Below are 15,790 nucleotides of genomic sequence, written 5' to 3'. Positions count from 1 at the left end.
TCCCCAAAGTATTATATAAATTTCAAATGATCCCAATCAAACTCCCAGAGGCATATTTTAAAGAACTGAGGAAAATGATAATAAAATGCATATGGAGGAATAAAAAGCCTAGAATAGGTTATGAAACGCTGACCTGAAGCAAAGAAAGAGGAGGACTGGGGGTACCAGATTTTAGGAGATATTACAAAGCAGGGATTATTGCAAGAATCTTCGACTGGATTCATAATCCGGAGAAAACTTGGGTTAAAATTGAGAAAGCACTGAGTGGAAAAAGTTTGAGTAATAGTATCTGGGTTCCTGCACAATATAGAGAATTAGAGGAGAGCACAAGCACGTACACTCTTAATGTTTTAAAAGAATGGGATTTATTACACAGAAAAAAGGGGTGGGTTTTTAATTCACAACTAATGCCACTTAGGAACACAAAATATTTCATCCCGGGAAAAGATAGTATAGCAGGGAAATGGATAATAAAACAGGAAGCGCAATTGAGAGATATAATGGTAGGAGAGGAAATGGGGTCATATAAGGATATGGAGGAAAGAAAGGGTGAAGTCTTTAATAAGATGGATAGACTAAGATATTACCAACTGAAGAATTTCTTTGAAAGCCTTCCAAAACCAATAAGAACTAGAAAAGACTGGAATCCATTTGAGAGAATCTTTGAGTCACGGGGAAATGGTAGACACGGTACGGCAAAAATACACAAGATATTAATGGAACTTGATATAGACACAAAATTAATGCACATAGAGAAATGGGAAAGAGATATGGGAAGAAAAATAGAGGAGGAGGAGAAGAAGAAGATGTTCACATTAATTCACGAAAATATTAGTATGAGAGAAGTGGAAATAAACTATAAGTGTTTGAATAGATGGCACATTACCCCCTATCTGGAGCACAAGATGAATACAGAAATCTCACAGATGTGTTGGAGAGGCTGTGGAGAGGTGGGCACGTGGTATCATGTGTGGTGGGAGTGTTCAGAAATACAGGTGTTTTGGCGGAGGATGGTTTATTTGATAGGGAAAATCACAAAAATTAACATAGGATTAGATCCAGAAGTATGTCTCCTCCATATCTCAGAACTCTCAGTGAAAACATATAAGAGTTCTGGGATATGGCATTACTTGACCGCAGCGAAGAGTCTGATACCCAGGTTCTGGAAGAAAAGAGAGGTGCCAACTGAGGAGGATTGGATGGCTAGAGTAAATCAGATCTCTGGGACAGAAAGATTGTATTACACGCACGAGGACAAGCTGGAGTTATATAATAAAAAATGGAAAGGCTGGGAAGAATACAGAGAAAAGGTGAAATATATGAAGTAATAATATGGGGGGGTGGGGGGGGGGGGGGAGGGCAAGGAAAGAAAGTCATATACAGGGATAATTTATGTAAGAAGAGAAATCATTTGGGATAATTATTTTAATAGAAATGTTGAAATGTTTTGTATATGAATTGGAAAAATTTAATAAATATTTATAAAAAAAAAAAAAAAAAGAAATGAAACACCAAACTTTCAAGGAACGTCCACCATGCTTCATTGTTGCCTGCAGACACTCATTGTACTGCTCTCCAGTCATTCACAAACAAAATGCCTCTTGCTACAGCCAAATAATTCAAATTTTGACTCATCAGTTCAGAGCACCTGCTGCCATTTTCTGCACTCTAGTTCTCCTACTTCTGCTGGAGAGAGTAAGTGGATTGCATCTGCAAGCAAAAAAATATCTTCAGCCAGGTCACATTTTCTGAGAGCAAGTAGATTGCAGCTACAAATAAGAATGTATTTGTTTACTTTTTTTAAGAAGAAACCAAATCGGTGCATGTTAACAGATTAGCCCCATTAAAGTCTGTTTTGAGAGGCTGATGGAAGGCAGCCATACGACAAGCAGAGTGGATATTCCAAAATTTCCCAAACAGAAAGGAGGAACAATATAATGAATGACAGCACAGCTTTTATGCCCTCTTGAACATTATTTCTTTAACGAGAAGAACGTTTAGAGGCAGAGTGTCAGCTTCTCTCAGCCAGAAATATTATTAACAAATGTATTTTCTAGAAAGACACTATGTGAACATTGTATAGAATAGTTAAAAAGAATCTCATCACCAGTTCAATGGGAGGCAGGGATTAGTCCTATGTCAATATTAAAGCATATTTTTTTAAGAAACCATATGTATTTTTTTCTTTTTCATGGGAGAAAATTTGGAAGGCAGAGAGTTGGCAAATGTCAGCAGTAAATATTAAATGAAACTGTATTGTTTACAAAAGCATGTTATAAATAAAAGTTAATTATTTGCTGAACTGAATCACATTCTTTAGGACATGAAGCGGTTTTGGAAGTATAGAGACATTGTTTAAACATTGTACACATTTGAGGCACAGAATCTTATTAATAGATGGAAATGTGAAAGGCAGGGTATAGGAATTTTGCAAGGATCCAAAAAAAGGTGATTCAGTGCATCAAATCTGTTAATTTTTTGTTGTATATTATGCTTGATGAACAATCTTTTAATTTCATATTTATGCCTGATAATTTCAAAAGCAGGGAGAAGTCATATTTCAGCATATTTCAGAAATAAGCAATGAGACTGTTACTTTTTGAAGACATTTATAATGGCACTGATGTACTGAACTGAATCTCTACTTTTTTAATAGGAGAGAGTATTCCTAATACAGCCATAAAAATAAAAATTACAAGGTTAATTTATTTTTAGAGACAAGGTGATTGTAAAGATTTCATGCAGAGAATATCATTCTTTTAAATGGGATTTCATTTTGGAAGCAGAGAGTTCATCCTAAAATGTTCAATTGTACTGTTGCTTTTTTAGATATATTATTTTCAAGCTGCTCAGAATCTAGTTATTTTCCATACGGGGAAATTGAAGAGGGAAAGAGAAGGCAAACTCCATCTTTATTTACAAAAATTCAAATTGTGTTTCCTCCTCCACAGAGTTTAAATTAGCTTAAAATGTACAGTATTTTGGCCACAAGATTCAGAGTTGGGGAATGATCATGGGTGATGTTTACTTAAAGAATAACAGTTAGGCCAGTCTACTCCAAGCATCGTTCTGGGATGATATATGGGTACATCCTCCCAAAAGTGCACTTTGGGGGGCAAGCAGCAACGTGATATGTGATCGTTGTGTCCACTGCACAGATCATGGTACAGGCCACTGTGATTGGCCCTGGTACCATGTGATTGCTGTGAACAGTCACAGTAATTATATTACCAGTAGTAAGCAATGGCTTTCATTCACAATGCAATTATTTGTGTGATCTCTGTAATTGGTCACAGCAATCACGTGGTACAGAGCCAATCACAGCAATATACAGTATATATATATAATTTTTTTTTTTCTCATTTTTTTTTTACATATTGTCACCAGTGCAAGTGCAATGTCATTATGATGGTATTGTACTGCTGTGGCAGTGATCATGTACAATGGCTGGCTGCCCTGATAGCACTGTATGTCAGTGCTGCCAGCTATGGTCTCTGATCACCGCCACAGAAGTACAATGTCAACAGACCAGTGGTGTCAGTCAGTATCAATAATCACTGTCACACCAGTCAGGCTCCCTTATCACTGCCTCTCATGCACAGTGTCCCTGATCACTGCCACACAAGTCATATTGTCCCTGATCACCACCACTCTAGTTACAGCATCTCTGATCACTGCCACACCAGTCACAGTGTCCCAGATCACTGCCACACCAGATATAATGTCAACATAAGGACTTTTTTACATGTGTGATGCTCTCTGAAGAGCCATCCATTTTCGGATGGCTTTTCAAAGAGCATTTGACAAGCAGTAGGAAGGTAGGAAGGCAGTGCATAGCCTCCTCACCACCTCGCTTTAACCCCTTGGACCATGCACAAGCACCTCCATTCACTTAAATGGATCATGATCAGCCAGTGTACAGGGGTTAAAATTCCTGCTACAGCTGCAAAGCACCACAGCCACAAAGTAAAGCATCACAGCCACAGGATGTGTACACCCCCGGCTGTTGCCTCTGCAGCTAAAGGGGATAGCAGTTCAAAGGAGATAATGCTTGGCTCAGCCGTGAGATTTTACTGATCCCCAACCTCATGTGTGAATGAGCCCTTATAGTGGAGCCTGTCACCACACCAGCCACAGTGTCACCAGACCAGTGTTGCTAGAATCAAGGTTCCTGAATGCCACCACACCAGACTTGTGCACTACGCACCAGTCCCAGTGCCAGCAGACGAGTGTAAGCTGGCAACAGTGTTCTTGATTGCTGCTATACAAGTCCCACTGTCCCCAGACCAGTGAAGCCAGCAACAGTTTTCCTGATCACTACTACACCTATGCAATGTTGCCTCTGCTTGCCTCCTGTACCGACCGTAGTCTGTTTATTGACCACATTTCTACTGCTGCCTGGATCAATCCTTTTCCTTTTTGCTGAACATGTCTCTGCCTGCAGCCTGAACTGACCCATATGGACGTTTGACTGACTATGTTCTTGTGAGGCACCAGTCTCAGCCATCCCCTGTGGACAGCTGTACTCCTGGAACCATAGGAACTCTTTTGTTCTTTCTTTCTTCAGCCTCATGTACTTCCTTGCCAGTGAAAATGTCATTCCTGGGGGGAGCCATGTACCAGTAGACTAGGCTCGCTTGACGTATAGGAACTGGGACTACTATAGGTGATGCTACATTAAGCTATATTCCCTGACTAGTCGTACAGAGGTGACCAAAACAGTACAAAGGTTTTGACACAATTGGTTGGTTTGTGTGTTACACAAGACACAATGTCCAGGACATTATCAGTCCAGACACTAAAAAAGTCTCACACATGTGGTATCGACATACTTGGGAGGAGTATTAGAATGCGTTTTGGGTTGTAATTCTAAGTGTGCCCATGCTGTGTATGAGAACTATCTTATTAAGTTGACAGCATTGTGTAAAAAACAAAAAAATAATTTTCTTTCTGCATTTCCCAAACATTTGTGGCAAAAAAATTAAAAAATCATCAAAAGACTCAAAAAACATCAAAAGGCCATTAGAAAATACCTTGAATGTTTACTCTAAAATGTGGTCATTCGGTGGCTGTTTCCACTCTCCTGATGTTGGACTTTTGTATTCAGTTCACAAAAAAAATTATTTTATTTTACATATACCTACTGTAGTAACTAGCCTCAGATGATACACAGAGATTAAACAAATCTGTATGAATGTAAATTAGGGACCTCAGATTGTACGCCCCTTGAGGGTTAGGGACTGATGTGACTGTACACTATATATACATAAAGCGCTGCGTAAATTGACGGCACTATATAGGTACCTGAAATAAATAATAAATAATATTTTGTATATATAATTCAGTTAAATAAAATGACTACACAGACTTGTGCTCCTTATAATACAGTCTACCGCTATCTGGCCTTGACATTGAAGTCCTACTCTGTGAAAGGAGTACCATTTGAAGAGGAGATACTGTATACTGATTAATTAAATAAAATACAGGCTTGAAGAGGCTAAAAAGATATTTCATAGAAAGAAAAACAATTCCACACATATGCAGAATTTAAGTTATACATTTTTTTGTTTTTTGAGTTAAATGAACTCATACTGCTTGGTAAAGTGACTCCTACGTGTTTTATAAAATAACATAAAATTTGAGAAGATTATTCAAAATATTGACACACAAGTAACACCATGTCTGTTGTGGACATATTTGTTCTTTGTAAGCTGCTAACAATAACATTATAGTAGAATTTTTATTATGTACAGAAAGAGCATATGAAATTATGACTAATAATTATTCTCATTAACCTTTGCTCTGCTTAGCAGTGTGAAAGACGCATTGTCTTCTGCTAAATGAAACACAGACTCCTATCCTATTCAGTATGTGACATTAAACTTAATTGTCAATAAACTTGTTTGCCCAGAAGTTCCCTGTCCCTAATAAAGATGAGAGGTCTGTAAAAGCAAAAATAGATGTTTATAAAATAAGACTTCTTGTTTTACGTTCAAAAACATAAAAGCGGCAATGAACAATAATAATAACACTCGGAAGCCTAGTGCTTTATATATATTTGAAAGTGCTCTGCAGAAAGTCTACATATCAATTTTATGAGTCAATTACAACCATACTCATTTAACGTGGCTAGTATTGATAAGCTGTCGTTGAAAACATTTGAACTTGCATAATTTACACAGGTGAAAGATGCCTTCTGGACATCCAAAGAACTTCTGCATTTGTATGTTTGGAGTGGGTAGTGACCTAAATACATTTTACTAGGAAGCACGGAACTAGTAAACATTACATAATTTATATAATATATGTTTTATGTCTTTGGTGAGATTCTTGAAAGTAGTACTTTTTGCTTAAAGTGTGCAGTATCTAAAGTGGATAGAGTGGGGAAGATTTAAAACTTATTTTAGATTGGTATTGCTGTCTGTGTCCCCATTAGGAAAATTCTCTTTATTTGTCCTGGGGACCACATATTGTTAGGACTGAAAGTGAGGAAAAAATCCTGTCTCAAAACAGGATTATTGGGCAAATTTTCCACTGGTAATATTTGTGTAAGAGTGGATTTCTCTCCTTTTGGACATATTTCCTGTCATTTGCTGTTGTGTCTACAGAAAATAAGGTTAGGAGAAATCCTACGCTATCCAATTCTATCTTAAATGAAAAAAAAAAGTTTGGGCTTTAAGTGAACGTTCAGATTCTCAGTAAATAAACTACTTTTTCTATATAAATCAGTTAAAAAGCTCCTCTCTAAGGAAGGCCATACTTTGCTCAGTTCCTTTTAGTATCTCCAATGACCTGATCACATGAGTACATAAGGATTAGGACTACACAGACATGGCAGCTTGATGGGCTTTCTATCACACAAATAGTTTTTTCATAAAATTTCCAATAGGAGATAACTAGGCATAGAAAAACGAAGTTGCAAGGTGCATTGCTATAATTCCCAGTGAGTTGAAGGATGAAGGATGGGTAGACATCTTATGGCTTATCAAAAATGCATTGGTAATAAGAGTCACATTTTGTAAAATAAGTAAATTATTGTTTGTTATCATGTGTTGTTTTATACTGGTTCCCTGTGTTCCCACTCTTTATTTATGAAAGTACATAGGAAATTAGAGAGATCGCACTGGGTAATGATGTTGGAGTAGGTGATTTAGTAGCAGAGAAGAAGAAGCATTCAAGAAGCGGTGGGGCTTTTATGTGAGACAAAGTAATGAGAGGAAAAAGAAAACATTTGGAGAGCCAACTGGCTCAGGTTGGGCTGCTCAACAGACAGGACTACCCTTCAGTAGGTACCCAGCACATTACTAGAAAAAACACCTGCAACAATGGAAGGAGAACCAGACTAAATGATAAAAAAAAGTCCAAATTAATATACTGGTTTGCACTAAAATACAGCCAACGTTTTTCAGGGACAAAAAACAAACTCCTTTGACCAGGGCTTCAGTAAGCATAATGCTTGAATAAACTCCAGATAGGGCTTTCCTATGTGAATCTATAAGGGAAAGTTAATTGAGGGACTACGAGAGTAACTAGCCAGCAGCATCTGAGAGAGAATACTGTAGATTCACTCAGAAAAGGACTATTTGAGTCCATTCAAATTCCCTATTTTAACTGAAGGCCTGATGAGGGAGGAGTGTTTTCTGGCCAATGAAACACACTGGATGATTACCGGAAAGGCAGCATCTACACCCAGAGGATCTCCACAGTTTCCCTGGTTTATATTGAACTACAATATAAATAAGATGAAGCACCACAACACTCACTAGTCAAGATGCAATTTTGATCCAGTAAAGGTCAGACAAACAATCAAAAGGGTAGTTAACAAGTTTCAAATACACCTTCTCCATCAGGCTAAGGAAAACATTGAGAAAGATTCATAGCAATAAAATATCCCCTCTTCAGTGTCAATATTTAGAACTATAAACCAAGATTATTAAAAGTATATATATATATATATATATATATATATATACACACACTATATTGCCAAAACTATTGGGATGCCTGCCTTTACACGCACATGAACATGAATAAATACATCCCAGTCTAAGTCCGCAGGGTTAAATATTGAGTTGGCCCACCCTTTGACCCAGAAGCATTTGTGAGGTTAGGCACTGATGTGAAGGCCTGGCTTTCAGTCTCCACTCTAATTCATCCCAAAGGTATTCTTTTGGGTTGAGGTCAGGACTCTGTGCGGGGTATCACGTTCCTCTACCCAAAACTCGCTCATTCATGTCTTTATGGACCTTGTTTTGTGCACTGGTGTGCAGTCATGGAAGGGGCCTTCCCCAAACTGTTCCCACAAAGATGGAAGCATGAAATTGTCCAAAATGTCTTGGTATGCTGACGTCTGAAGAGTTCCCTTCACTGGAACTAAGGGGCCAAGCCCAACTCCTGAAAAACAACCCCACACCATAATCCCCCCTCCACCAAACTTTACACTTGTCACAATGCAGTCAGGCAAGTATCGTTCTCCTGGCAGCCACCAAACCCAGACACGTCCACCGGATTGCCAGACAGAGAAGCGTGATTCATCACTCCAGAGAACATGTCTCCGCTGCTCTAGAGTCCAGTGGTGGTGTGCTTTACACCACTGCATCCAACGCTTTTCATTGCACTTGGCATATTCTGCACAGTGTGTGCTTCAACATGTACTGACCCACTCTGCCATTTTACGTGGCCTACCACTTTGTGGCTGAGTTGTTGCTGTTCTCAGTTGTTTCCACTTTGTTATAATACCACTAGCAGTTGACAGTGGAATATTTAGTATCACAGTACCACGCTCGAATTCACTGTGCTCCTGAGAGCGACCCATTCTTTCACAAATGTTTGTAGAAGCATTTTGCCTAGGTGCTTGATTTTATACACCTGTGGCCATGGAGGTGATTGGAACACCTGAATCCAATGATTTGGAGGGGTGTCCCAATACTTTTGACAATGTTGTATATATGTGTAGTGAGTGACTTTCAGACATGTTTTATGTATTTATTAATTTGTAATTTTATTTACAGTATTCTAACTGGATATACGACTACTGTTAGATTTTAATTTAGAGGATGTATTGAGATTATTTTAGTCTTTTAATCTGTATCCCCACATTCCACATACTGTATACTAGATACAGTTAGTTATTAAATACTTTTTTATATATACATTTAATACTATTGATTTATTTTTCCAAACATTTTAATTCTATAGAATATTCTCTCTTCTTTCCTAAGGTCTGATAATGTGTTTGAACACCCAAAACACATTAATGACCCTTTTGATTGTTCGCATGACCTACACTGGATAAAAAGTGAAAGTGGACTATTAACCGCTCCCGTCCGCCCTATAGCATATATATGTATATACCTGATTTTGCATTTGGTAGGGGTCCCAGCCAGTGATTATTCGCCGGTGTACTAGGTGTACAGTTGCTGTACATGGACTCCTGTGTGACATCATCCCTCTATCAGCCAGGACATTATGACCACTGACAGGCATGTTCCTGTCAGCACATGTGCATGGAGTAGAGAATGTCTGTCTTCTAGTGCTGCCCCTTCCACTCCCAGTCTGAAAGCTACTACACAACTGATTGCAGAATCTGATACCAACACAGATTCCTCTTTCGGTTTAAAGTTTTAATAATATTCATTGGAGAAGTCAGGTCTGCACATATGGGTCTCTGAGATCTTCTTCTATGGGATCAGCATAAATGCTACTATACCAGTAGCGTTCTGGTGAGAGCATATCCATAAGAGGTGGTGGATTCCCACATCGGATTATGAGCACCATTTTGAATATTTCAGACTGGTATTGCTGTACCTTGCAGTATCACGGATTCCTTCACTGGATGATGAGCACTATTATATCAGTCACATTGGTATTGCTGTGATTTGTAGTACCACGGACATTTTTTTCATATTTTGTTTAACATTTGAATGGTTATATGCGTAATGCATTAATATTTTGTTACATTTTGTTATTATAATCAGGTGTTCACATTTTTCACCATAACACTTTATGACGGTATTTAATGTTTAGCGCTGCACTTGTCTCTATATAAGTCGCTCGGTGAGCATCTCCGACAGGGGGGGCAGAACTGTTTGCAAACAAAACAATTCTCTCCCCTGTCAGCTCCAGCTCACTGCCTTGCATGGCCATGCAAAGCAGTGTGCTTACAGTGAAGCATACAGACACAGCTCCTAGTAAAACAGCACACTGTTAACCCTTTGATCGCCCTACATGTTTACCCCTTCCTGCCCCGTGACATTAGTACAGTGTCAGTTCCCTCCAGTGTCAGAATGCCCGCCGCAGTCCCGCAATCGCTCTATAAGTCGTTGTTCGCCACCATTACTAGTAAAAATAAAAAAAATCCCAGTATATATACTGCCATTTGTAAACACTATAACTTTCACGTAAACCAATTAATTTACACGTATTGGGATTTTTTTTTAGCAAAGACATGTAGCAGAATACATTTTGGCCTACATTTATGACGAAATTTGATTTTTTAAAATTTTTTACTGGACATGTTTAATAGCAAAAAGTGAAAAATATTGTTTTTTTTCTCAAAATTGTTTTTTTTTTTTTATAGCACAAAAAAATAAAAAACGCACAGGCAATCAAATACCACCAAAAGAAAGCTCTATTCATAGGAAAAAAAGGACGTCAATTTAATTTGGGTGCAGAGTTGCATGACTGCGCAATTGTCAGTTAAAATAACGCAGCGCTGTGACGCAAAAAATGGCCTGCTCAGGAAGGGGGGTAAATCCTCTGGAGGGCAAGTGGTTAAGCAGTGGTGTGGCATTTAAAATCTTATTTATACTTTAGCTCATTTATAAAAGTATCTGAGAAAATGATTTGTTTGACTGCCTCTTCACAACCCACCAAAGTCTCCCTTTCATTCCCCAAGCTGCAGTCTGGTTGCTGTGGGGCAGCACTGACCATCATAGACTGTTTTACATTTACTTTCTGACCATATGAGTTTTTAAAGATATTTAAATGGTCCCTGTACCTGGAAAATACATAGGATTCTATTGTTGAACTTTCCATTTGAACTTAGAGTTGCCTGGACATCATGCTGTTTCAAGGGCTTTAATATTTTGTGTGTCACTAGCCTGATATATGTATGCAGTTCAGTAGTTCTGACTTTCTTATGACTTAATTAGCTGCTTACTTGTTCCAAGTCAAGATCTAAAAAATTATTACGTCTAGAGATAGTGAATCAATTAACATATTTGTAAAGTGGGCAGCAAATGCACTCTTTAAATGTCTCGCAAATAGCCTGCCATAATTAGGCAGACAGGACTTGCACACAGTCACCACATTCATAGTTCATTACTGATATACTCTTGACCTTGGACTCTCATGTTGCATGCTGTTTTCAAGCAGTGGCATAACTTGCAGTGAAGGAAAAATAGCCCTGGACCCCTAAGGTTATCTTATTAGTATTAGTATCTTATCTTAAGGAAGAGTATTTATGTTGATGTAGGTAAGCTGGCAGGCATCTTCCACACCCCAGAGGATCTCCAAAGTCTCCATGGCTTGTAGTGTAATGTAACAAAAATGTAAATGGAAGCATCACACCACTGCTAAGAGGTTCAGATATGATTTTATTCCAATAAAAGTCAGAGGGACAAACGGAAGAGTAGCCAATGCGTTTCAGGGAGCCAAAACTGCCCCCTTCATCTTGGCTTGAGATAGAAAACAATGTAAATGGTCTAGAAGTGAATTGGACCTTCAATGATATTTCATCCAGTGTGATTACAAGTCCTGTCAGCAGCTGATTTGGAAGTTTGCTAAAGTTTACTACCAATGCAAGTGTAGCATATTTGCTACCACTTTTATGTGTTACTGTGCAAAAGCAATATATGTAGCTGGTAGTTTCTTATTCCACCATTATACTTGGTATACATTTTAATAGATCAGTGTGTGATTATTTTTCAATGGTGAGCTTTTAGAACTCACCATTGTGTGAAATGTCTTTGCTACCTGAATTGTGAAACCCTCTAATCTCTTTTACAAGTTTTGTGTTTGTGTGCCAGAGACATGGCAAATTTTACAACACAAGTGCTTTAAAGATGTGGTCTAGTGGCTATGACATCAATGGAGGTGGGACATATCATCACTTTAGGTGTATCTCAAACAGTTTGAATAAAAAAATGTGATTATTATAAAGGAACAAATAACAATACAATCAGACTGGATGGGGTTGTTTAACTAAAGACAAATGGGCTGTCCACTTTGCAAGGGGAGTTGCATTTTACAAGTGAAATTGCAATTTGTATGGGAATTTACCCCAGAGATTAGTGAATGAGGTTTTGCTCCAGGGGCAGACTGACAACTCATGGGGCCCTCGGGCAATAGGGGATCATGGGGCCCCTGTGTCCTTGTCCAAACTCAAAAAAGCCTATGAAAAAGATACCAGGGGCATCTCATGGGGCCCCATACTGACCCCGGTCCCTCGGGCAGTGCCCAAGTTTCCAAATGGTCAGTCTGCCCCTGTTTTGCTCTATTTAATCATCCAATCATGATCAAGCAAAAAAAGCTGTTGTTTGTTTCCTTGAACACAATTTGGTATTCTTTGCCAAGCGAAATGTCACTGTATTCACTAGGCTCTGGGGAAAAGCAGAGCATAACTTCCCTTGCAAAGTGAATAGCCTATATGCCTTTAGTAAATGAACCCCTATGAGTTTGCACACGCACTGTACAGAATTATAATATATAAACATTTTCAGAGCATACATTTTTTTGTACTGGACAGAAGCAACTTTTTCAGTTATTTTGAATTGAAGTTAAAAATGGAATTTTTAGAATATAACTATTGGTTCAAGTTGCTGACTTGTGCTAGTTGATGATAGCGATCATGAAGAAACATGTAATTAATAAAACAAAAGTGCATGATGATCTGTTATGATGATTTGAGAGCAAATAAAATCAAATGCCTTGCTTCTAAGATGATGTTGAGCAGAGTAAAAATCACAGGCACTCACCACTTCCCAGTTCCTCTCCTTGTTGAGAGCAATCACCACCAGTGCAGGATTGATGAGGTACCCATCTTCATTAAATGAGAAGTCCTTTCCTCCCCAGGAGATGTTCATGAAATATCTGTTAAGATAGTATTCCAGTCTCAGTAAATGACAGCAGCAAGGAACTGCATTTAGCATTCCGCTCTAGGGTCCTCACGGTTGATTGGCTAATCTGCCAAAAGTTTGAAAAAATAGCAATATGTGTTCCTGACTGACATTGGTCATTAAGCTGCCTATATTTCACACCTTATCTAAATCATAGAGAACACACAAGTTAAACACGTTTTAGACATTTAAGAACTTTTTAAAAATTCAAATAATGCATAAGAAAGTAATATTTCAGTAAGAACTATTAAATGCTTGCATTCACTCTGGGATTACTTAACCATTTCAAGTCTCCAGCTACCCACAGATACTAGAAATGGTCAGACAATCTGGCCACAGAAAATACATTTTTAAGTGGGTGTTTTTTATGTACATCTGGTGCTGAAGTTTGTCTCAGGAATGAGGAGGCACAAATTTATGACCTTAGAGATTCCAACCAGGCTATAGACACCTGTTCTAACTTTCTTCTCTTAAAGCTGTTGGTACACCAAAGAAAACCATAACTCCATCTAATCTTAAAAGAATTGTGGGGATAAGGTCTGGGTTTGCCACTATCATGGGTTCGCAATGGCTCCCCCAGGATTCAAGAATTTTGCAAATTGCAAACTTCTGGCTGAAAGCTTCACAGAATCTCCACCAGATAACAGGAACACCTATATTGCAGTGTACAGCCAATAACTGGAAAGAATACATAACCCACCCCTTTTCTAAAAGGGGCCCATATTTTCAGTGTGTTTTGGAACTATTAGGGAGAGGCGACAATTCTGTATTGGTTGAGATACTGTTTTTTTCTTAATTGTGGCATTTGTCACCCATGGCAGTGCCCAGCTCCCTGTTTGCTGTTTGACAATAGCTTGCTTATTACCAATACAGCTTATAAGCTCTGTAACTAGCCAGAAATTAATAGTAAGATTCACCCTTCCCGTAGAATTTATTTGGATTTGCCAGAAAGTTTGCAAACTTAAAACTTTGAGAACAATTAGCGAAGCTGTCTGTAAACTGAACCCAGACAGATTTGCTTATGTCTATAAAATTGTAACATTAATTGGCATTTAAGGATATTCCAGAGGTACGCTTAGTTTAAGATATACAATATAATTAAGTGGAAGTAGTTCGTTTAGAAAAGGTGTGGTGAAGCATGGAGCAGCAAGAATGGGAAAAGCACATGACTTTGGCAAGCTTTAGCAATGGGTATGAAAATGTTTATTTTTTATGATAGTTCTTGAGTTTATAGTTGGATCAAGAAAACGCTAAAAAACAGAAACATAGAAAAGTGAGGGCAGAAAAAAGACCAAGTGGTCCATCGAGTCTGCCCAGGGTTAGGCATTTACGAAAGAAAAATAATGTATTTTAACAACCACTAGATACTGCATATACTTGACTACACATGCACAACCAAGGGTGGAGATCAGTGGATAAAGGTACACATAAAATTACTAGTCAACCCTTGGGGAGCTATGGATTATTTTAGCCTCTCTGCATCCATTTCTAAGGGTGGAGAATTTCTAAACAAAACCTTTTCTTTAGTTTTGAATGATCTTGGAGAGATTTCTTCCCATTTCTTGTGCAAAAGTCACAATAGGAAGCAAAGGCAATCTCTCCAATGTGAGGGGATATCTCTTTTTAGAAAAATATAACTAGAACCCCTATTTCCCATGTGTATTGTGGCAAACAGCCCCTGTCAGTCCAGAGAAGAGTTGTGGCCAGAGTTTATCTGCCTCATAGATAGTACAGTAGCAGTATACAGGGGGTAAAGTACTGGGCACATCTTTTCCTTCACCTGGGGCAGAATTTGTGTATCCTTGGGATGACCAGATGTGTGTCAGAGAAAAGCTGTATGCAGGCTGTGATGGAACATATATGTAGGTTTGAGCAGATCCAGCATGGTCTCACAACTAGCCAGGAGGCTTTGCACCTGCAAATGCACCTATCTTCTGATTAGATGCGAGAACCCCAGTGGGGTTCCTGCGATTAGCTCTGATAGACAGTCCCATTGAAATCAATGGGAGGCTGTTGGCCCCCGAAGCAAATCACGGCCACTCACATGTAATCTCTCATGCAGTGATCACATGCGAGTGATTGGCCTTGGACACAGCCTGATCACTTGCATGTGATTGCTGCAAGAGAGATTACATGCGAGTGGCTGCAAATAACTATGAGAGCTTGCTGCATTCCATTGCCTTTAATGAGGCTGCCGTTTGCAGCTAATCATGGGATTCCCTGCTGGGATTCTCTCATCTGATTGGAGGCAGGGTGCATTCACACCTGCAAGAGAACCTTTTTGTTTGTTTCTTGCAATGCTTATGATTAAACATAGGCAGGAACACTTTGGTATCTGGAATACTGCTCTGTGAGGTCTAATACATATATATATATATGTATATATATATTTTTTTTTTTTTTTTTTTTTTTTTTTTAAATGCCTAACTTCTACAGATGATGTTACTAGCAAAGGAAGCAAAGGGGGTCAGCAGACCAAGATATACTCTATTTAGGGTTAGCACATTTTCAGTAGAATTCTGTATTTAGGATGCATTCACATACGTGCAAGGTGGTAATCCACAGTAAAAGGCACATTTTACTTTGTGTTACCACATTGTACATTTATGCATTGGTATACATGCTTTGGGAATGCTCTGTCATTTATTACACTCATTGCATACAGCACACCC

The 15,790-nt window shown here is 38.5% G+C and overlaps 1 protein-coding gene across 1 annotated transcript in view; it reads right to left on the bottom strand.

Moving 5' to 3' along the window:
• The window catches only part of GRIN2D (glutamate ionotropic receptor NMDA type subunit 2D), a 526,055-nt gene that overhangs the window by 412,526 nt on the left and 97,739 nt on the right, over positions 1-15,790 (bottom strand). The window contains exon 3 of the mRNA XM_089690985.1: positions 12,978-13,092. Within this exon, the coding sequence (XP_089547111.1) occupies positions 12,978-13,092 (115 nt within the window). The remainder of the gene's footprint in view (positions 1-12,977; positions 13,093-15,790) is intronic.

This window comes from Staurois parvus, unplaced genomic scaffold (assembly GCF_062004578.1).
Source record: "Staurois parvus isolate SC_StPar_1 unplaced genomic scaffold, SC_StPar_1.0 ptg000548l, whole genome shotgun sequence".
In the NCBI taxonomy this organism is placed as follows: Eukaryota; Metazoa; Chordata; class Amphibia; order Anura; family Ranidae; genus Staurois; species Staurois parvus.
The sequence above is the reverse complement of the archived record's forward strand: the minus strand, read 5'-3'. Positions and strand labels throughout refer to the sequence as shown.